This window comes from Natator depressus, chromosome 11 (genome assembly GCF_965152275.1).
Source record: "Natator depressus isolate rNatDep1 chromosome 11, rNatDep2.hap1, whole genome shotgun sequence".
NCBI lineage: Eukaryota > Metazoa > Chordata > Testudines > Cheloniidae > Natator > Natator depressus.
In genome coordinates this window covers 45164805-45188570 of record NC_134244.1, presented here as the reverse complement: position 1 = coordinate 45188570, position 23766 = coordinate 45164805, and the positions used below count along the sequence as shown (strand labels likewise).

At 39.4% G+C, this 23766-nt stretch overlaps 1 protein-coding gene across 5 annotated transcripts in view; it reads left to right on the top strand.

Moving 5' to 3' along the window:
- The window catches only part of ZNF385B (zinc finger protein 385B), a 305313-nt gene extending 284178 nt beyond the window's left edge, over positions 1–21135 (top strand). For 4 of the 5 annotated variants that reach the window (XM_074967697.1, XM_074967696.1, XM_074967695.1 and 1 more), the window contains 4 exons: positions 15396–15641; positions 17086–17264; positions 17567–17668; positions 19759–21134. In XM_074967697.1, the coding sequence (XP_074823798.1) occupies positions 15396–15641; positions 17086–17264; positions 17567–17668; positions 19759–19977 (746 nt within the window). In that variant the 3' untranslated portion in view covers positions 19978–21134. Of the gene's footprint in view, positions 1–15395; positions 15642–17085; positions 17265–17566; positions 17669–19758 lie in introns of all 5 variants that reach the window. The other variant, XM_074967694.1, reaches the window with a different exon arrangement.
- The last annotated feature ends 2631 nt before the right edge of the window (positions 21136–23766 follow it).

Below are 23766 nucleotides of genomic sequence, written 5' to 3'. Positions count from 1 at the left end.
TTGAGCATAAGCTTTCATGAGCTACAGCTCACTTCATCGGATGCATTCAGTGGCCAAATAAATTTGTTAGTCTCTAAGGTGCCACAAGTACTCCTTTTCTTTTTGCACATATTCTAAGTGACCATTCAAAGTAGTATCATGAAAGTGGCGAATCCAATAGAAGAGTGATAGCCGAAGCCATGTAGATCCTCTGGGCAAATGACAGTGACTTTTCTTGAGACCTGCTGCTGTGCTCAGGTACTGTTCTGCTGCATGCAGAATAAATCTCTGCAGGCCTGAAGTCTTAAACTCCACCTGTCCTGCAGGAAGTGGGGTTGTGTGATTCTGTAAAATAGGAACTCATTACTCTGTGAGCTTATGCTCAAATAAATTGGTTAGTCTCTAAGGTGCCACAAGTACTCCTTTTCTTTTTGCGAATACAGACTAACACGGCTGCTACTCTGACACCTGTCATTACTCTGTGAGATTCACCCCATGGAGCAGGACATTCCCTGTAGCACAGATTGAATGTTAAGGCTCCTAGGACCTTATCCAGCAAAGCACTTAACCTTGTGTTTAACTGGATGTATGAATAGTCCCACTGATGTCCTGCTTCCTTGACCATTGGCCTTTGCTGACAACGTTGGCAGCATCCACAACGTGAAAGAGGGGGAATGTAATTTGAGAGGAAAAAGACAAAGAAAGGTAGGGGCACCAGATGGGGAGACTGAGATGATTTCCGGGTAGAACAACACACATAGCCTTCTTAACAGTGGGAAGATGAAAAGCCTGAAATTTTCACGCCTCACACTCCTGCCTCTGGTCTCATGTCTGCTATTTGAAAAATAAAGTATTTTTGTCTTAAAATCAGGAAATAATATATCCCTTACTGTAAGAGAAACTGTCTGGGTACAGTCCTGGGCCACAATCTGGAACAGCCCTTAAGCACTTGTTTAACTTTAAGCACATGATTAGTCTCACTGAAAGAGATGCTTTCTTCAGCTGGGACTGCCCTAACCAAAATGGGAAGTGTGTGCATCGTTCTTTCCCCAGCTACTGCAGAACAGACTTGCAGTTGGCTCTAAAGTGCTATTTTATGGAATATAATGGATTTATAGTTGCATCAATGCTATGCATGGGTGTGCATGGTCATAATAGCAATGTCAGTGTTCATGGTGTACAGTAAAAGATATTATCAATGGCATGTACAGCACAGACTTTGCTCCCATAGGGAGAGACTTTGAAAAGACTTCACGAAAGCTTATGCTCAAATAAATTTGTTAGTCTCTATGGTGCCACAAGTACTCCTTTTCATTTTATGAATTTGGTAGGCGTTTTCAAAGAAGCTATTTATATATAGAATCTGTCAACAGCTTTGTTGGGTTGCCTGCCCACACAGCTTTTCTTATCCATAGTGGTGTGGGTGTGTTTGTTAAATATCCTCTCTCTGCGGGTTTGCCAGAAATTCCATTTTCTCAACTTTATTGTAGGCAAATATACTGAGTAAGAATAACAAAAACTGATTGAAAACAATCCAAAAAATGTACTTACAATTTATTGAAATGGTAAAGTATATTATAGTCATGAGAAATAATGTTAATTAATACAATAGTCATGGTGTCTGTATACCACACTAGTGTCTGTTTATTATTGCTGTGTGGGGGAGGGTGTATGTTTATGACAGTGCTTGAATATTTAAATAAGAAAGCAGTACGGAAAATAGAAATGGGGAAAAGAGGTGTATAAGAAGAAAGAGGGTAGAAAAGAGGATAGTGGATAAGTAAAAGGATAAATGTCTGGGAAGAATGGTGATCTAGACATAACACGAAAGGTGAAATTTATGGGCTAAGATCTTGTGGAAGATCCCAAAAGGAAGAGAATTCATGCAGGTTGTTTCTTCTTAAAAATTCTCTGTGATGAATGAGGATATCATTTGCTCCTGTTTGGGCACAATCAATTTAATCCCCGATATAAGCAAGACAAGTTTTAAAATTTAAGAAATTCAAGTCAATGGGACTTGTCTCTGCTCCTACCAGGGCTGTAATTGGCCATTTGAAATGAAGGGTTTGGGCCTTTCCGTTAGAATAGGACTAGCGCTTCTAATACTAGTCTTCTAAAATAATCCTGGAAGAAGAGTAACTTCATCTATACCTAATAGGGACAGTCTGGGCAAAGTTGAGGGGGGAAATTTAGTAGAAGCAAGAGAAGTAAGGTTACACCCTTGGTGCCAAGGCAGTTAGTTCATCACATCACCAGCGTGTAAGTAATAGAAATGCCAGAGTGCTAATACCTCCAACAGTTTGGAGTCTAAGCTGAGTAGAATTTTGCCCATGGCTAATATTAGTTCTGCCACAGTGAAGGCTGTGCTGAGATGTGCGCTTGAAACAGGTTTAAAATTCCTCTCTTTCACACTTCAAAAATTGAATTTAGTCTCCAAATTTCAAATGGCCCAGGTGCTGTGTGGGTGCTTTGTGCCACACTGCTGGCACATTTTTGGCTGTAGAAGTGACTTAGCTGCCAACAGAAGTATTATCCTAGCAAAGAGGGATCCTCTAGTTGCGCGAAGTCAGTATAGCAACTACTCTCCAAATAGCACCCCCCACACACATACAGCATGTTTTTGTTTGTTTTAGCCAATGTTCATTTTTATTACCACATTTAATCACTTTAAAACATTTGAAACAAACCCACAAGATATAAATGGGTTAGTATTTACTGGGAGTGGAAAGCTGGTTTAGGAAGTGGGGCCATTTACAGCTGTATATGGAATCTGTGGAGACCATAAAAAAAGTAAAGTTTAGATTGCTAACACGCAAACAGATCACATGCAAAGCTTTTTATTATCACTCCAGTTTTAATTCTGCAACTGCTTGTAAAACTACTTTATAGTATTAGTGTGTGAAATGTATTCTGTTCCTTATAGCCTTAAAGCTGTAAATACAAGCAATAAAGTTGCTCATTATTTCCAGATAAAGAAAATATATTTGCTGCCCATCAGCTTATTTGAAATGCAGTTTGTGGGGTCAAATCCTGATGTCCTTACTCAGTACTTACAGTACTCAGGCAAAACTGCCCCTGAAGTCAATGAGAATACACAATTACATGTGTCATTTAACTGAAATGAAGATGAGTGTTTCACAGTTCACTTCAGTGGCGGTTTTGCCTGAGTACTGTAAGTACTGAGTAAGGAGCTCAGATACAGCCCCATGTGAATATACTTGCATGCAAAATGCCAATTCATCATCTTTCATACATTTTTTAGACACCCATCGGGTTTTTTATTAAGTTTCCAGTCATTTTAGTAGCCATGGATTAGAATTTTAGGATTAGTTTTGCCCAAAATGCAAGTAAAACATGTTTTCCAGTCAAATGTTTCAGATTCAAAGATGCAGATAACATTATTTTTATTGTTTAGCAGAAGAACCAAAGCATTTTTAAACAGAAGTGAAAGATACCTGGATATAATACAAAAAGTTTGCTGTATTCTTTTAATATTTTTTCTAAACATTCCTACAACACTGTATGCTTGAACAGACACATGCAATACTGCAAAAAATTTCCCCTCCAATACCTATAAAATGCATATGACCAAATTTGCAAGAGGAATATAAAATATTTGCAAAATAATAAATATCTGATGTCAGCGGAAGATAGATTAAACAAACCAATACATTTACTTTTGCCCAGATGTGAGCCACATACTGCAATGAAAAATTCTACAATACTGTGTACAGTATTTCCAGCTTGTCCAATCTATATTATAATTTCTCAAGCCTGGCCTAGATTTTCAGCTGCAGCCAGTATACATCAGTACAGTTGAGGAAGGTGAGAGACAAAGGTAGTTTTTAAGTTCTGCTCAGCTACCCACACCAGCAAAGGATCCGGAGAACACGGACACCCCCGACCTTCAGATTTTACACCAGGAATGCTCCTTATACCAATGGCTGGCCGTGGTATTCCCTCCTTTGGGCAGATCCACCATATTTTCTGCAGCTTTGAAGTGTTGTCAGAGTAGGGACATGAATCTGGCTTAATGTGTGTTAATTTCCATTGAAAGTCTTCCAAACCTATTTTGCTCTGGATGAGGTATGTCACTGGAAAGCCAGAGACCTATGGTTGTGCATTAAGCTCTTGGATTGGCTTGTTGTTTTTGTGTTTGTTTTAGTAAGTGAACTGGTTTCTTTTCTGGTGTGAACTGACATTGCTCCATAGAAGTCAACAGAGCAATGTCAGTTTACACCAGCTGAGAATCTGGCCTTCTGTATGTAAATTTGCATGTGATAGATGAAGTCTGAGATTAGATTCCATTGAAAATAAATCCTTATAACTACAACAATAACAAGCTTTTTGTCAGAGATTCAGTCTTCGGCAAATAATCCTTTTGATACTAGTAACTAGGAAAAGTTTATAGTCTCACAGAAGCTTGCAAATTGTGCTAAGTAAGTCTGAAACCCAGGCATTGTATTGATTTGGTGATGGAGAGGGAAAGGTGTGATGGGACACTGCAGCCTGTAGCCTGCCTTCAACAAACAGAATAATAGAATGGTATTGTTACATCCTAGGTCTGCTGCATCCTAGTTCTACTCACGAGCCTCAGAAAACCACCACTACACTTAGCACAATAGGCACACTGCTCAGGAGAAGCCCAGGACTAAAATATAATGGGTCAAGATTGTGCAGTAGCAGAGCTGCATGTGGCTATTTGTACATTTCCTGACTCTAGTCAGTCCATTTTCATTAGTACAAAACTCACCCAAACTTTTGAACATAAATATTTGAGTGCACACGTATATTTTGATTAGTTAAAAATAATTTGAAATCCTGAAAACAAGCCAAATTCTTTATAAGAAAGTAGCCCAAGGACTTGGAATGCAGAATCAGAAATAAAATGTCATAGAAATGAACAAGTGTCAACATTGTCACTGTACCGGATCCAAACAGATAACACTTCTAGAAATGAGAGTTCATCTCAGCAACTTTAGGAGTAGTGGTGTGGTTAATCAAATAATCAGTCTAGTTACAGAGCACTCCCAATTTTTCAGAGATGTCCAAATATTCTCTCTTGTAGCCACATCATCTCTAAAATAAGTATTTAGTTTATTTCACTCTACAGAGATCTTTGAGATTAAATACTGTACATTTTCTAGCTTCTATTTGCTACTGTTTTTTAAAGCAAAATTGTTGTCCTTAGACTATGCAGACAAAAATAACCTTTTAATTAAATAAAATCTGGTACTTGTTTGTTTCAGAGTAGTATGTTGAAGAAAAATATTTAGAAACATGAAAGGTAGCTAAGATGTTAGGAAACATTATATCGTGCTGATTTGCATACAGGTTTGCAATGTTATTTTTCCAGTGCAGAGCCCTATAGGCCTCTCACTCACTTCTCACTACACTGTACAACTGGTTAGGTTGTAGGTATGCTGACTACATCCACTAGTTGCTCAACATTCAGAAAATAGAGAGAGAGCAGAAAGTAATTATTTCAGAATCCCTTATCAAAACTGGCTAACTCTTGTCTTACTGAGTGCCAAGAAGAGTAATGTAGTTCTGCTTTTTTTGTTCCTTTTTTGGTTTGTTTTTGAATGATATTGAGATGTAAGAAGGATGCTTATGAATGCAGTAAAGAATGTAACTATTAATGACTTAATTGCTTTCTTACTCCTGCCTAATTCATTATGGAGACAAGGTGGGTGAGGTAATATCTTTTATTGGACTAACTTCTGTTGGTGAGAGAGACAAGCTTTCAAGTTTCCACAGAGTTCTTGGACAGGGCTCTGTCCTTGGTCCCCTTAATTTCTCCCTCTACACCTTATCTCTGGGTCATCTCATCCACAAAAACAATTCAACTACAGTCTTTTTGCTGAAAACTCACAGATCTACATCTCTGCTCCAGACCTGTCTCCTCCTATTTGAAGTAAAATCTTGAACTGTCTCTCTTCCTTCTCCTTGTGAATGTCTGGCCACCATCTCAAGCAAAACATGGCTAAAACAGAACTCCTAACCTACACCTCCCTGTCCCCCGCAAGCCTTCCAACCCCCATCATTCCTTTCTCAATTATTGTGACAGCTCCACCATCCTGCATGTCAGTCAGTGCCCTCTGGGCATCTCCTTCAGCTCAGCCCTTTCTCTAGGCTGTGTCTAAATATTGCAGATTTTTTCTGCTTAACATCTCTAAGATGCACCCTTTCCTATCCAACCTCTCCACTAAAACTCTCATCCAGGCTCTCACCTTACATCTCAATTATTGCAAGACCCTTTCCTCTGGCCTTGACAGGTGCAGTCTTGTCCCCATAGTCATTAAGACTGCTGCCGGGAAAAATAATTTTCCTAGCCTGTCACTTTGACCGTGTCATCCCTCTTTTTGCATCCCTGCACTGGCTCCCCCCTTCCTTATAGCACCAAACATAAGCTACTTGTCTTCAATTTCAAAGCCCTTTGTGACCTATCTCCACTCTCTACCTATCATCTCTATCATTTACTATCAAGATGGTGATTCCTGCCTCCAGTTGGCCTATGATGCCAGCCTCCATCACCTGCTTGCTAAATTTGCAGTCACCTTTGTGCCTTCTACCATGCTGCCCCTCATGCATGAGAGGAATTCCACATAAAAAATCCGCAAAGCCACTTCCTTGGTCTTCACATCTCTCCTTAAAACTTTCCTTTTCTATGATGCCTAGAAAACAACCTGACAACGGTTAGGCTACTGGTGTGCTGAGACCACTGCCTGTCATGCTGACCAGTACTGTCTCGCTATTTTCTTGTACTCCCCCATCCAACTGTGTCCATCTCTTGTCTTATACTTACTTAGCTTGTAAGATGTTTGGGCCGGGGGGCCATCTTTTAGTTGTGTGTTTTGTACAGTGCCTAGCAGAATGGGGCCTGGTCCATGACTAAGGCTCCTAGATGCTATAGTAATATACATAATAAATAATAACTAACTGGCTTCTTTTCAACATCTTCCGTTGCCATATTCTATAACATATGGGAGGAAGAAATGTGCTGTAACCAACAGATACAAAATAAGTGTCGGTTTCAGTTTTAGTTCAGATATGCCAAATATCGAAAACGTTAAATCCAAATGTCTAATTTCAGGGGTAAACATTTTTACTCTTTGATGAACACTTTCACCGTGGCCAGGTCTAAACGATAAACTTACATGGGTAGAACTATGTCGCTCAGGGGTGTGAAAAATCCACACCCTGAGCGCTGTAAAGACACCGACTGCCGGCATAGACAGCGCTGTCTCGGCAGGAGGGCTTCACCTACAGGAGGGGCTCTCCCGTAGACATAGTAGCGTCTTATGAGAGTTGTACTCATTTACACCAGAGCTAAATTTCATATACAAATTCATTATAGAATTATCTATAACTATCAAAGACTAGTTTCAGAGTAGCAGCTGTGTTAGTCTGTATCCACAAAAAGAAAAGGAGTACTTGTGGCACCTTAGAGACTTAACACATTTATTTGAGCTTAAGCTTTCATGAGCTACAGCTCACTTCATCGGATGCATGCAGTGGAAAATACAGTGAGGAGATTTTATATACACAGAGAACATGAAACAATGGGTGTTACCATACACACTGTAATGAGTGATCAGGTAAGTAATAGCTGGTAATAGCTCACCTTACCTGATCCCTCTCGTTACAGTGTGTATGGTAACACCCATTGTTTCATGTTCTCTGTGTATATAAAATCTCCCCACTGTATTTTCCACTGCATGCATCCGATGAAGTGAGCTGTAACTCACGAAAGCTTATGCTCAAATAAGTTTGTTAGTCTCTATGGTATCAAAGACTAAAAAGAGTTAACTAACAAACCCTACATAGATAACTAGGTAGAAGACATGCATATAGATATAACACCCAACTAGCCAAATATCAGGGTAACACCTGTCCTATATATGCATTATGTATTAGTTCTGTATACTTCGACACTGAAATATGAAGTTGAGCTTTTTCACTTTCCTAACTTTGCTAAAGCATTTCAACAGCAAGGTACATTTCATACTGGATTTCTATTTTATTTTTATCAACATTTTCATGGATTTGTTTTATAGATTTTTTTTTAATTGTAAGTTGTGCAAATTGCCTCTTATGAACTACTCTTGTTGACTACCTTTGGGCCAGGTCATGACTTCGGATGACAAATCAAGTTTTGGAGCAATGTATCCAATAGTTACTAGAGAGAGATTCTGAACTGTGAGGAGTGCCACCTTTCCACTGATGTGCTAAATCAGTCTTCTATCCTTCTCTATGTGACTGTCTAGGATGATGATAAAGATCTTTTATGGCTTTTTCTTTTTTTAGAGTAAAAAATAACTGAGCAGAATTCCTTCAATCAAATCAATTTTAACATCCAACACTGTAACTATTGCTGAGTATACAATAGCTGTTACTTTAGTCTTTTAGCCTGTGACTTGCAAGACATACATTTAATTGTAAAAAGAAAAAAGAAAAGGAGTACTTGTGGCACCTTAGAGACTAACCAGTTTATTTGAGCATGAGCTTTCGTGAGCTACAGCTCACTTCATCGGATGCATAGCATATTGTGGAAACTGCAGAAGACATTATATACACACAGAGACCATGAAACAAAACTTCCTCCCACCCCACTGTCCTGCTCGTAACAGCTTATCTAAAGTGATCATCAAGGAGGGCCATTTCCAGCACAAATCCAGGTTTTCTCACCCTTCTCCCCCCCCCACACACACACACAGACACACATACAAACTCAGCAGGAGAGTGAGTTTGTATGTGTGTCTGTGTGTGGGGGGGGGGGGAAGGGTGAGAAAACCTGGATTTGTGCTGGAAATGGCCCTCCTTGATGATCACTTTAGATAAGCTGTTACGAGCAGGACAGTGGGGTGGGAGGAAGTTTTGTTTCATGGTCTCTGTGTGTATATAATGTCTTCTGCAGTTTCCACAATATGCTATGCATCCGATGAAGTGAGCTGTAGCTCACGAAAGCTCATGCTCAAATAAACTGGTTAGTCTCTAAGGTGCCACAAGTACTCCTTTTCTTTTTTCTTTTTACGAATACAGACTAACACGGCTGTTACTCTGAAACCTGACATTTAATTGTAAAGTGCTTTGGGGCGCATTGAGTATGTACAGCATCATAAAATTAAAAACAATTCTACTTTAATATGTCATATTAAATGCAGGAGATCATGTCACCTCTATTATGGTCACATTTTTGTTTGTGATGACTTGAGATAAGATGTATGTTTACTCAGTTGAGAGATTAATCGCAAAATTTCCAAGACATGGTAGAAATGTATCTCTCAGTATGAACTGAGATTCTTCCCCTCACCTCCTGCTTGTAACTTGGTATTTAAGATCCCCCGAATTGTCCTGCATCCAACTATTAAGTGCACAAAACTAATTATGGAGCTGGCTTTCCAGAATGAAGTATTATCCATCAGTGTTTTGTTTTTATCAGTAGGGCCTTAGACATCTGAACATGGCTTCTCTCTCATTCTCTCCAAGAAGGCCTTCACCTAGCTAAGGTAATTACTCTGCTTAGCTGAGTCTCCTAATGAGGTGGTCTTAAGATTTCACTTTCCCGCTCTTCTCAGCTGTCTTTTCTTCCCTTTGCTAATTTTGTACCCCTCGCCATGCATTCTTGGTGTCTCTGTGTTCTTTTCCTTTAATGAGCTGGGTTTTTTTAGAAAATGTGACATTTCAACTTTTTACAAAAATGTCCCACTTTCTAACGAAAAACACAGAATCCAAAGAAGGCTCCGGGACACCCACATTTCACAAAAGGTGGCTCCAAGGACTAAGTGTGATCCTGGGTTCTAATAGCATCTGGGCCGATGCCCCAGTGACCTTTGGGAAGACAACTGGCTCCCTGGTGCCCCAATCAAAACAGCTCTTTACAAAGCATAGGAGGGTGGGAGGAGGAGCACTCCTCCCTCCTGCACCACAGGGAGAAGAGTTCTGCATGGATGGCTCCTCTGAGTGCACGTCCTCAGTGTGTGAGTGAGGCCAAATTGTGCAAACTCAGTTGTATAGGGTGAACCAAGGACATGTAAGTCTGAGTACAGTGAATGCAGGCTGAATGTCGGGGAAAAAAGTCCTAGGGTGAAATCTGTGGCACTATCGAAGTCAATGACAAAACTCACCTTGACCAGTCAAATCTATTGGAGTGTGCAACAGCACTTCCCAGGAGTGAAGCAGAAGCTGCAAATTGTAAGTCATTTCAAATAAACCTGCATTGGCGGGGAAATGGATAAGTTGACCTGCCTCAATCTTTTTCATCTCTATTTACTATGAGTGTATGATATGCAAATCCAAACAGAAATAGTTCTAATTAGCTAAATACGCCTCCGATTCTAGAATCCAGTTCTGACACTAAATATAAGCCAAACATTCATACATAGATGAAAGCAACTTCAAAGCCAAGACTGAAACAATGGAGGTAAGAGACAACAGCATTTGAACTACTGAGCCCAAAGCGATACTTAATTAGTTTTTTCTCATGTCTTATTTCAAAATAAAAGCAGGATTCAGTAAGAGCTGCTCCTGGGGCTTAAGAAAAAAGGAGATTTAATCCTTAATTGCAGACAAGAATATAACAGACAAAAATATCCTCTGTACTTAGGAAAAGAGCACAGTCATATACTGTCCAGTAGTATGGGGTAGATTGTAACTAGTCCCGCATAGGGGTAAGTACAGAAAAGGGCACAGAAGGACCTACCCAATCATTTCGGCACCACACAGGGGCTAGGCCAAGTTACAGCTCTTATATTCTCAGTGGGTCTTGTGCTGCCTGTAGCCACTAGGATGAGCAGCAGCTCTAGCCTTTCCAACAGGGTCTGGGAAAAGGAAGGGCCTGGGCAGAGTCGCAGCTTTCAGCTCCAGCTAGTGGAATTGGGCTGTCGTGGGGGTGGAGGGAGCATATGCTGCATTCTTCTAAATCTTATGGGTGTAGCAGAGGCCACTCTGGCCTGAGGTACTTGAGTGCTCCTGGAGGTGTTGAACTAAATGCTGTATTGATTTATCCCCTGTCCAAATTCATTGATTTCAGTGGGCTTGGACCAGATATAAGAATTATGCCTCCAGGAATGCCAGCAGGGCAGCCTTACAACGGGGCTGTCACTTTACAGCCACACCTCACCTTATGTCTAGATTTTATACAATGATTCCTGTAGTATCTAGGATGAAACACTTCTAAATATATGGACATTTTATATATTATGAAATCATCTAGGCTCTTAAACAGCGTGCAAGTGACCAGTTTCTTATTTAATATTAAATATATGCTATAAATACAAATAAAATAATCTTCTGTATATATTCTGCATGTGAATATGATTTGTGTTTATCTGCTTTGCACAGATGAATGAATACTCAGAAGGTATTTCTAAAAGTGGTAGTTAATGGTGATGTGACTCCGAGGGATTGAAAACAATATATAGTTAACTAAAACCCATTTGAAGAAATGTAATTTAATGATTCTAGAAGCCAAAAAAGCCAGATCCTACTCTATTGGGTAGACAAACACTCGTCTATCTTATTCTACTGGATATGGGAATAAAAACATTACTTTAACTGTTCAATCAGGATTTTAAACATGTTCTCTAAGTATTTAGAAAGATGGAAGGAAACATTAATCTAAATGGGGATGGGCGTAGGGTGTGTGTGTATATACAACACACACTCTCTCTGGGTGGAGTGATTATTTGAATTGGGAACCTTTCCAAAATTTAAATAGTTGACAGAACCTTGCCTGACAACATGCTCTTGCTAGTTTCCTGGAAGTTCGCAGTCAGTTTGTTATAGCTTTGTTCCTTATTAAGAATAATGAAAATGACAAATCTAGGGAATATTTTAAATCCTGGCTAAAGCAGTATGTCAGTTAGCATTTGAGGCACAGGATTTACTACTTGTTGGCTGAGGTGATTGGCAGTGGGATACGGAATCTTTCATTTCAGTCATCTGTTAAATCCAGCGATGGAAAACTGTCATCATCTGATGGTGATTGGTGGCCTGTGTGAAATGGTTTTGTGTTTTCAGCCTCGTGTTCACAGGGATGGATGACAAAAAATATCCTCACAGGTGGCCACTGTCATAGACAGTTTGAGCAGAGAAGCTAGGGATTGAATGGGCACGAAGACTGAACTGTCCACTCACGCCTAGAAGGCCGTCAGTTTCTTCAGGGCAGTGTGGAGAAGCTTGCATTACTGATGCTTGTCCTATACCTTCTCTTTAGAGAAACGGAAGACTTGAGTTTCCAGGATTGGCACATTTTGCCAGCACTAAATTTACACAAACACATTTAGAAAATAAAATATTAAGATGCACACTATATGCATCGAGGGTGCATAAACACAAGGCATCAGCTATTTTCTATGGATAAAACACAATAGAAGTATAGCCACTGTTTTGGGTGAAGATTATAGCATGTAGTTCTATAAATATTATTGTTTTTAAACATTTCATGGTGTTTTTATCACTTATCACATGCTTTTAAAGGCCTGAGCCTACAGCATACTGAAGACTTCTCTTTAATGGGAGTCAAAAGCACAGCACCTTTCAGAAGGCGCACTACACCTCCTAGCATCTGGACTCTTCATACAGACAACACAAGTGATAGACTATTCTTATGTAGCCTGAGTCCATGAATAGCCAATAGATGTTTCATTTCAGATTGTTAGCACCTCTGCTAACTTTCCCTATTATTATTTGTCTATTTTAGGGGGCGGGGAGGAGTATACTTTATAAATATTTATTTGTGATGTTATTTCCATGTATTGGCTTTCTGCAGATGTGAATGATTACTACAGCTGTATTAAAATTCTGAAGTAGATGGTGAATGATCTAAAACCACTTCCGTTGGTAATATTTTATAAATTCAAAAATGTTTAGAGTACCCCTCTCATAAACCTGGCCCTCTAACTTTTGGTCAATTTGAATGTTAAATATGGTTTGCTTGTGTTGTGTAATTTTAAAATAGTTTTTATTGCTATTTTGAAGAATATAACCAAATATTTAACAACACTTCTTTTCCCTTTATCTCAGTGATCTAAAATTCAAAGATTTACTGCCCTGCATTTCTGGGAAATACGCCAACTATTGTCTATGCTCTCTAGTATCAAGTGCCTGTTCATATTTTATATACACTTTTAGGTTTGTGAGTTATGCTCATACATACACTTTGTCAATGAAGGGTTCAATCCTGTGCTCAGCACCCCTTTAGGGTCAATGGTAGCTCCACACACAGAATGATGGTAGAACAAAACCCTGGTTGTTGTATACATAAATTGCAAGGGCCAAATTTTGAAAATAACTCTGCACCCGCAACTGGCCTTTCAAAAGAGCTCAGCGTCCATTTAGGGATCTAAATAAATGGCCAGATTTTCAAATTAGCTCAGCACATTGGGTGCTGATTTTTCTTGAAAATCTGGCCAATGGGAGTTGAGCGCTTTTGAAACTCTTCTCCTTACGTAGGTGTCTGATTGGGAACTGGACTCTCGAAAAATTTGGCTCCAATTGTGGGTGCTGAGCACTTGAAAATCTAGCCCCAGATGCACATCTGTTAGAAACTGAAACTCAGGCGATGGCAACCAGCACTGCTTACCTGGGAAGAAAATATGCACTAAATACACTGCATTTTCTGAGTATGAGGCATATGCTCCTTTTTTCATTTAAGTTAAGCTAATATCTATCAGCCTGTTGTATTTTACTGGTTTGGGAGTATTGGGCCATGTCCTGCAAAAATAGCCAAATAGCCAAAAATAGTCAAAATAGCTATGGACTTCAGTGCAGGCCTTATGTAAGGCCTGAGGATGTGATTTAGTAGTCCATCTGTGTACAGCAAAGCATTTTAAACATAGGATTAACTTTAGACAATACTTAAATCTCATTGCTTTCGATGGGACTTATACACATGAAAGAATTTAAGCATGTGCTTAACTGCTTCAGTGACGAGGGATGGACTTAAGTTTGCGCTTAAGTGATTTGCTGAAATAGGTTCTGAAAGACCGTGCCCAGTGTCACTGAGGACAGCTGCGGGTCTTGTGATATAAATTACATTTTTAAAGCTACTTTTAAGAGCTTCTCTGTAGTTTAGCTGATTCCTGCTTGACTGTGATGGGAAGGTACCAAACCAGCACTAAGTATAAAGATAAAAAATATGTATGTGTTTAAGAAATGTATTCTGAGCTTAAGTTGAACAGTTTTAATTTTAAATTTTTCTGGGAAAGTAATATACAAAACTGTGCTTTTATATATCCTATAATCTGCGTCTTTTCATGCAAGTCTTCCTCTGGGCTTTTGTCTTTGTGTCTTGTATCATGTCCTCTCTATGTGCTTGTGTCAAGTAAGCCATAATATGACTAATCCTAAATGCAGACCTGGCCTTTGAGACTCCGCTAATATTTGGAACCTAGAAATGTCAAGGCTAATCTCATCTTGTATTTTAAAAAATTAAGTATCTAACCGTTTTCCATGCAAAACTATTCTTGTAAATGCAAACTGGCAGTCACACTGATGTCAACTGATCAATAGAGCTGAAAGTTTCTCAGTGTGGTCCCCCCGCGCGCCCCCCCCCCCCGATGATAGCAGTTTATTCATGTAGCTCTGACACCTACGCTGCCTAGGCTACTGCTGACGATATTAGGGCCACCTCAGTCTCCCCCAAGGGGCTGGATGGCTGCTTATAGGCGTGTTTTCTTCTCTGCTCAGCAGTCATCTCTGGTCTCAATAGCACAAGAGGCAGTAAGGTCTAATAAACTAACCAGATGATGGAGAGCAGCAGACTCCTACATTCTGATTGGCTCTCACAAATGCCCTCTGCAGCTTCAGTCAAGTCATTTGATCTCTCTACTTTGGGATCCCCAACCGTAAAATGAAACAACAACACCTACCGGCCAGTCTCAGAGGAGGCCTGGATGATTGACTCAGGGGTGTAAAATGATACATAAGAGCATTGCATTAAAACCTTTAGGTCCCCCAGTTTATACCGGAAATTATGCCATGAATAATCTTATCTAAATATTGGCAACTATGCATTGACCCCCTATAGTGAGTAAAGCACTATATTCAATTTGTATAACGGAAATGAGGGAAGTGGTTCTCAAGATTATGGTGGAACCTCAGGAGTATCCTCCCCAGTGAAATTATTTTGAAAATCCCTCCTATTTGATGCAATTTGGGCCACTCCAAAGGCAAACAAATTGTTCTTCAGAAATATTTTTATGATCTCAGGGTTAAGTCTCTGGTAATGATGATTTAGCAGTTTCCTGAGAGCCCAGGAAATCACCCCAAAAATCAATTAAGTTTGATGGCAGAAATTTAACAAGGGTTCTTGAGATTTCCCCCTCTAGGATATCACTGCCCTGTGTATATTCCCTCTGTGATTTGATGTGTATAATACCTTACAATACACATGTATTTGTTTCTTTTAGAAGATAAAGGGAAAGCGAAAACCAGTGGTTCTAGTCAGCCGTCAAATACTGAAGTGGGCCTGTTCCTTCCCAAACCTGGAGCTATAACATTAGCACCTATAACATCAACATCATCCTCTAACAGCACAAATGGAGCAACTAGCACAGTTTCTGAATCTGAAGAGGAAAAAGCCAAAAAACTACTTTACTGTTCACTATGCAAAGTGGCTGTGAACTCCCTATCACAGCTAGAAGCACACAACACAGGTGAGTTCCTACAACATGAAAGTATGTGACTGTATGTCAACATGAAAGTATGTGACTGTATGTCATTTTAAAAAAAATAAACCACTATAGAGTTAAAATCCTTTATATTCTCAGACACAAGAGCTTTTAAATACCTATTTTTTAAGATATCCTTTACACAGTCCCCTAAGGTCTAGACCGATGATTTCACCAAACTTCCTACAGCCCATGATACCCAACTGTACTTTGTCCTGACTCCAGCGGTGCTTCCAACTAACATGAAGTTTTCAACTTCATTGTAAATTCTGTACTTCTTCAAGTTCCAATATATAATATATTTATTCTTATCATGCCTAGTTAAATGCTGCTGTTGGTAAAATATAGTTTTTATGTAATATCTTGAGGATTCACTTTTCTAGATTTGATGTCATAGAGGCTTTGAACAATTGAGACTAGATGCTTATAAAGTATATGTTGCCTCTAAATCTATCTTTCCTTACCTCAAGAGAAATATTAAGTCCAGGAATCCCTTCTTTTGTAGCTCTTTGAGAGAGGAAGGAAGGAAGGAAAAGGAAGGAAGGAAGGAAGGAACATCTATCCTCCCTCTTCCCACATAAAATAGGATGAATGGTAAACTCCAAAAGACTTTTGTGGTGCAGCCTTTGCTTGGCATCCTCCCTCCTGGACTGCAGGTCTCAGGAGGGTCAGGACCCCAACAATCACATTGATTCTGGAGACATACATCATTAAGACCAGGATTTCTTGTGGATCCTCATTCTTCATGGATTCCTACACTTAAAGCCAGGGGGTAAAATCCTGGCCCCATTGAAATCAATGGCAAAAGTTTCATTGAGTTAGAGGAACCAAAATTTCACCCAGGATCTCTTCCTCCATACTCCTTACACTCCTCAATTAGCTTCCATCCATATTTTCTTTTGGTTTACGGGCCGCAGGTCTCTAACTCCTCCACTGAGGAGCCACTGAATAGGAAGAGATAGTTAGTGCTGTTTTAAACAGGATTTCCCAATTCCTGTTTATATGCAGATTTTAGTATCCTCCTTGGCCACACCCCCTTATTCCCACATGACCCATTTTGCAGAATAGAAAATTACAATAACCTGGATCATGAGATAGAGAGGGAAATATTCCAATGTGTCCCGCTTTCCTTTCTGCACAAACTCTCAAACTTCTTTTATGGTTATATGGTTATACTTCTTTTGCTCTCCTCTGTACCATGCAATAGTGAAGTGTGTAGTACAGTGATCAAAGTCAAGATGATGCATAATCTAAACATGTGTGTGGAGTATTTGACCATTCTATTTCCTAAACAAACATTTCATGTTATGGAAAATCTAAAAAGGGATGGAAACTGCAGCAATGCTCTAAAATAAGTTTATCATGATTTGTGGCTTAAGAAAAAAACATTCCATCTTTTTTAATCCTTATGCATCTAATTGTCCATTAGGTTCCAAACACAAGACAATGGTGGAAGCGCGGAATGGTGCAGGTCCCATTAAATCTTACCCTAGACTTGGATCCAGGCTGAAGATTCAGAATGGCAGTAAGGGCTCAGGACTGCAGAACAAGACATTTCATTGTGAAATCTGTGATGTCCATGTCAATTCAGAAATTCAGCTTAAACAGGTACCTCAGATACCTCAGAAGCTTTTGCCTGAGTGCTAGTGGCTTTGTGCACTTGCAGCTTGGATCGCAGGATCCTGTGTATTTGATTAATTTCTAGTTCTTTATGTGATTTACTCCAAACTGTTGGGCATTATTTAGCAAGACACAACTACTTAGATCATTGCTGCATCCCTTAAGCCTTAATTGTCTCACAGTGTCTTTGACAAGGGACTTGGTACATGCAGCCAAAAAATCAGTTCCAAAAAGAAGAAAACCATGAGATCTCTAAACTTCTTCTTAATGTGTTCTTTTTTTTATTTCAGCACATTTCCAGCAGAAGGCACAAGGACAGAGTGGCAGGGAAGCCTATGAAACCTAAATATAGCCCTTACAACAAACTTCAGCGCAGCCCAAGTATTTTAGCAGTAAGTACTGTTACTATGCAGCATCACTGCTGTATATGTGAGTTTGTGACCTTGGGACTCCCACTGCAAAGAGACTAGGAGTGTGACAGGGGTGGAAAGCTTGTGAGTATCTCCCCCTGCAGGCTGAATCTGTATTAGCATCAGATTTGAAGATGGTTCTGTATTCTGTCTGCCTGCTCAAAGGCGAAATAGCACTCCGGAGTTATTTACTGCTAGAAGGGAGGGAATGAACAATGGGCTGTGGAATGGATTGTGTGTCTAGTGGAAAGGTGTGAACTCTTCTGTTTTTAGTACACTCCCTCTCTTTAAAGGGCACACGCTGCCTAGCTGAGCATTTAAGAAAACGTGATGTTATGAGGGATGTAGCCCGGGAGAAGGGCTTAAGGTGTAAAGCTAAAAACATACTGACTTATCTCGCACAAACAGCAAAGTGTGCACTGTATTAGGCTGGTGTGGGAGAGTTGTGAGGAGTTTAGGAGCATTAATTGCTTATTATCAAGGTATTTATCCCATATTTATGACTGGGCTACTAGATCACCATTTCCTGCCTTGGTCCCCAGAGCCCCTCAGCCCTGAATATCCCCTTTCTTCACTCCGGGGTTCCTCCTCACCAGGATCCCCCATAACACCCCCTTGCTGGTTTCTCTAGCCTTGGGGCAGGCTGCTCACAGCTCAGCTGGACTCTGGCTCAGGAAAAGTTGCGTGCACTCTGCTCACTAGTTAAGTCATCCTGCGATGGTCACTGTCCTGGGTTCATTAGAGAGCAGTGTGCACAACACACACACCAAAAGTACTTTTCTGTGTTGGAACTAAAGAGATGCAAATATTCCTGTCCAAAAGTGAGACACTGTCCAAAAAGCATATGAAACCCCTGCAGAAGCTGAAATATTAATGTTTTTTTATAATCCTATAGTCTAATGAAAATGCTTCAGGCTTTCTCTAACACTCCCCGTTCACTAGCTTTGGGTCACACTAATCTTGCTCACTTCTGTAAAGCATTATATTTTTATCTCTTGGGTTTAAGACCGACAGTAATAGAGCCAGGATGTAAGTATCTCTCCTCCCACCCACAAATACTTAACCTTGAAACACACCAACCCACAAGTGGAGTTATATGGTATATATTTCATGGGTAATTTTACAATACCCATGCCAGATTTTTTGGGGATCTCAAATTGAGCTTTTTTCAAAAATTAGCCTTGGAGACTAGAAAATATGCTGAAAGGAACAAGTCTGCATTAGCGGAGAAAATTAGATGAGCTGATGGGTGTTTCCCATCTCTAACTTCTGCCTTTTTCTACACCTCATTTTTATAGTTGAAAAGAAATGAGGAAAATGCACCTTTCTATTTTGTAGAGTCCTGTCAAAGACATGATCTTGACCCTTTTTTCCCAATCTTGAGTTTCATGATGATAATTATTATAATTTACAGATATTCACTCTTGTAAATTACCTTTAACCCCCCCCTCTCTCCCCCCCCACTGGAGCACCCACATCTACTCCCTGTGGATTTGTGTGTACTTAAATGCGCAGTTTGTTTGTTTAAATTGTCCTGTGTGTCAGAAGACAGTGTGGATACAATTTTCAAAATTGCTGATGTAAGGTTTCCCATTTGGTAGGTACGATATGCACCTGCATTTTTTACACCAGCAAAATTAATTGCAGGTGGATATTGGAGTACTTGTTCTTGTACTTTCCTGATTTGCACCTGTAGTCAAGCAGTTAACGTTACGAGCACTGAAATTTTCACCCACAGTTCAGGTGCAGGTGTGAAAACGCCAGTGCAAATTTTGCAGTTGAACATGTGGTCTGATATCTCTTCTGTAAAGCATCCTGTGTTAATTTGCCCTTTTGGCTACAAGCAAACATCTCAAACAGCTGCTATTAGAAATGGTTAAAATTGGAGCAAAGGAAATACAGTAATTATAACTCAGGTGTGAAGTACTAAGAAGCAATTGAAAACAGCTATTATTCATGCTATCCAGAATGATAAAAAGCTTAATGAACACTTTGCCAGGGTTAATGTTTCTACTCATTGTAAAAATGGTGGCAGGAACAGTATTTACGTTTCTTTTTTTTCTTTTTTTCAGGCAAAACTTGCATTCCAAAAAGATATGATTAAGCCCTTAGCACCTGCTTTCCTTTCATCTTCTCTTGCTGCAGCTGCAGCTGTGTCATCTGCTCTGTCCCTCCCTCCCCGTCCTTCTGCCTCTTTGTTCCAGGCACCTGCAATCCCACCAGCTCTCCTAAGGCCGGGCCACGGTCCCATACGTGCGACTCCTGCATCGATCCTTTTTGCACCATACTAATTTCGTAGTGATAATAACTATGGCCAGTAGAATGGGGAAAAAGGAAGCAAAGCAAGCAAGGATTTGATTTTAAAATGTCTCTCTCTTTTCTAATGCCATGCAGTGTGACACCCCCCCAACAGTCCAAGTCACAGAATTTTTCATGGACAGGTACTGTATTCTAGAAGCCTAGACAACGTCTCTCTCTCTCTTTTTAAATTCAAATAATTTGTCTAAGAATGGTTTACCAAAAGCTTAATGGCTCATGAAAAGCTAGCATCAAGATTCATGCATCTGTTTGTTGGTTGGGGTTTTTTTAATATGTATATGATGCACCTTGGAAACAAGGAACACAGAATATTTCCTGACTCACTTGAAAACTAGGGTCTTCCTCACTCACACATATGTAAATAGGTCCTGGAATCCGACTGGGTATATTCTAGTGTGAAAAAAGGTAGATTAACCAAGTGCTTAATTGTGGATAACATCTTAATAACCTATTGCATCCTTTTCTTTTCGGTGTGCTCTTGTTGACAGGAATTGTGTACTGTTTTAGACCGCAGTACTGCTGTATCTTGTGTAGTACTAGAGATGTAGTGCCTGTCTGAGTTAGGCATTTTTCGTTGCTGTGCAAATGTTTGGAAGCAATGCAGCTTTGAAGCGTTTTTTTAATTCATGTATTTCTCTTGTTTCATGTTTTAGTTAGAAAGATTAAAAATAGAAAGCCATATAACATATAGTTAAGATTACTACTTGTTTACTGTTTTCATTTTAACTTATTTTGTAGTTTCCTCACTGGTGTTGCTAAGCAATGTTAAACATAAAAAAAAGCAAGCTTTTCAATTGCACATTACCACAGCTCACTTGCATTGTTCAAGAAGACAATGGGCCATGTATTTATACGTAAATATTCTTTTTCTTCATTTCTAAACTTGTTTCCTTTGTAACAATGCTGCATAATGTTGTGGCTCCCTAATGCAATAATGTACAGAACATACAATATTTATAATTGACTGACCGTCTTTTCTGTTTCCTGACTATAGTTCTGCCCTCCCTCGTCTCTTGTCCCTACCCCGTTTTATAAAGGTAATATCAATATGCAGTACTCAGACTGAAGTCTTTGTGCGATATTGAGGGCAACAAGTATAATAAAGGAATAAAATAGAGTTAACTCTTTTAGAACATCTTTATCTGCAATCCGTAAATAGTAAAATGTCTGTGTATTTTTTTAAATGTATCTTTTCAATAAAATAACATGAAAAAATATAAGCACTTCTTGTGTTGTTTTCTTAATGGGCAAAAAAAAATTGCATGGAACAAATAGATACACTAAGGCAGTGGTTCACAACCTTTACAGACTACTGATCCCCTTTCCGGAGTCTGATTTGTCTTGCGTACCCCAAGTTTCACCTCACTTAAAAACTACTTGCTTACAAAATCAGACATAAAAATACAAAAATATCACACCGCACTATTAGCGAAAAATTGCTTACTTTGTCATTTTTACCATATCATTATAAAATCAATTGAAATATAAATATTGTACTTACATTTCAGTGTATAGAGAGCAGTATAAACAAGTCAGTCTGTATGAAATTTTAGCTTGTACTGACTTTGCTAGTGCTTTTTATGTAGCCTGTTGTAAAAGTAGGCAAATATCTAGATGAGTTGATGTACCCTCTGAAATACCTCTGTGTACTCTCAAGGGTATGTGTACCACTGGTTGAGAACCACTGAACTAAGGGAATCTCTAGTCCAGTAGACAGCCATATCCCAGAGTATAATTATGGTACCTGTACTAATTTCCTAAAAACTGTCAACATTTCTCCCCTACATTTTGAATAAGGCTTTTTATTGGTGGTTTTTGTAGCTCATCTTAAAATATTCAACCTTTTGGCAACCTCAAGGAAAAACTGCTGAACCAGATGAATGTATAAGAGCAGAAATGAAACACCACTCCAATATGTTACCAAATGGCCATGTACGGGATTATCATTAAAAACAAAATTGATTGTGGTTTAGCCTGGAAGCAGGATATTTTGAAAACATTTATGCAATATTAATACAAAAAAGTCATTGTGAAGCAGTTAGGGTTACTACACGCACAAAACATGTCTAATGCAAATCCATAAAAGCAAGGAAATGAAAACTTAAGCCACCTAAGAGTACATACTCTGTACTCCTCTATCCCCAAGCATACACCTTATTACTACAACTACCATACACCACAGGCCATGTACCATTACCTTAACTCTGACCTTTTCACCCTTCTGCTCACATCCTTTACTTTATTATTTCTACTGCCCCCACTCCACCCAACACTAGTTTTGGATATTTGGTGTAATGGTTGGTTGTGTTGTGGGAGGATAGTTTGGTAAAGCATTGTCTGCAGATGAGCAGTTAAAGGGAATAATAGAAGGCTGATGGCCCTAAGGGGGTGGAGTTAAGGTTGTGGAACATGGTCTGTGGTCTACATGTGCGAGCTCTCTCTCACTGTATGTATGTGTACTATATATATATGAATTTCTACATACTATGTAAGAATGCTATTGAGAATATGGGTTACAGTGTACAGACAGGTATGCTTTCATGCACACTGATTTGGGCCTGATGCTGTAACTTTTACTCATTTTGAGTAAGGTTTACTCACCCAAGTAATCTCAGTGGAGTACTTGCATGAAGAAGTGTTACTCAACATGAGTTAGTTCTGCTGACTCAGAGCTTTAGCTGGTTGTATGGGAAATGGCAGTGTTCTGTGGAGTAAAACACTCAACTTTTTGCTGTCGCCCGAAAGCACTACTTTGGGGTAGGGAGTGTTATTTACTGTTCAGGTACAATTGTGTGAATAGGGCTCAAATTAAATAGCTTCAGGTTAATGCAGTTTCCCATAACCACAAAGGTACACCTATATCAGGTGCATATAACCCTTAACCGTAGGAGGTGCTATTAAATAATAGATTTCATAGACAAATGACTGTTTTAAGATGAGGTTTTTCCAAAAGCATCCTAGGTAGAAGAAATATTGTATACGATACGTCATGCACAGTGAAAGAATATGTAATTGCATCCATGAATGAGTGAAATCACTTAACCCATAGAGCCCAAAGGGCTCAAACAAACAGGCTCTGAGCCAAGACACTAACTCTCCCATTCAAATTCATGTCAGAACTCATTGTGCGCTTTTCTCTGTTTATGTACACTGTGTGCTCCACTTTCAACTAAAGTCAAATCCATGGCACACATGGGACTGAATGTTTGAGGTAATATTTGCATGATAAATAGTAAGCACTCCCATTAAGGCTGCTAGTATTTTGCATTTTATACCCAAGCTCTCAATAACAGGGATCTGATGTATCCACCCGGAACAACATTGTATTTTATCGGCTGACTTGGATTTTCCAGGATCATCTCTCCTGGGATGTAAATTCATTACAGACAGCTGGCTATAAAGTTCATGGATTCACTAAAACAAAGTATTAGAATTGAAACACAGCTTTTAAAATTGGCCATGCCATTAGTGTTTTAGATGGGAATGTTGAATATTTGAACAACCAGATTATTTTTAAAGTAATAAAGCCAGATTCTTTCCTATGCCAGGACTCTGTTCAATGCAGGAGATGGGATGGGGTGTCTAGGCACCAATTCTGAGGTCCCAGCCCAGTGCTGCTTAGAGTTGTGCGAGACAGCTTTCAATTGTGCCACTAATATAAGGTGTTTAATGGATCCTATACCGAGAGAGAATTGTACCAGAGCTCCATCACCCTTCTATATCTGAAGGTATACAGGGCCTAGATCTGGCACAGATATACC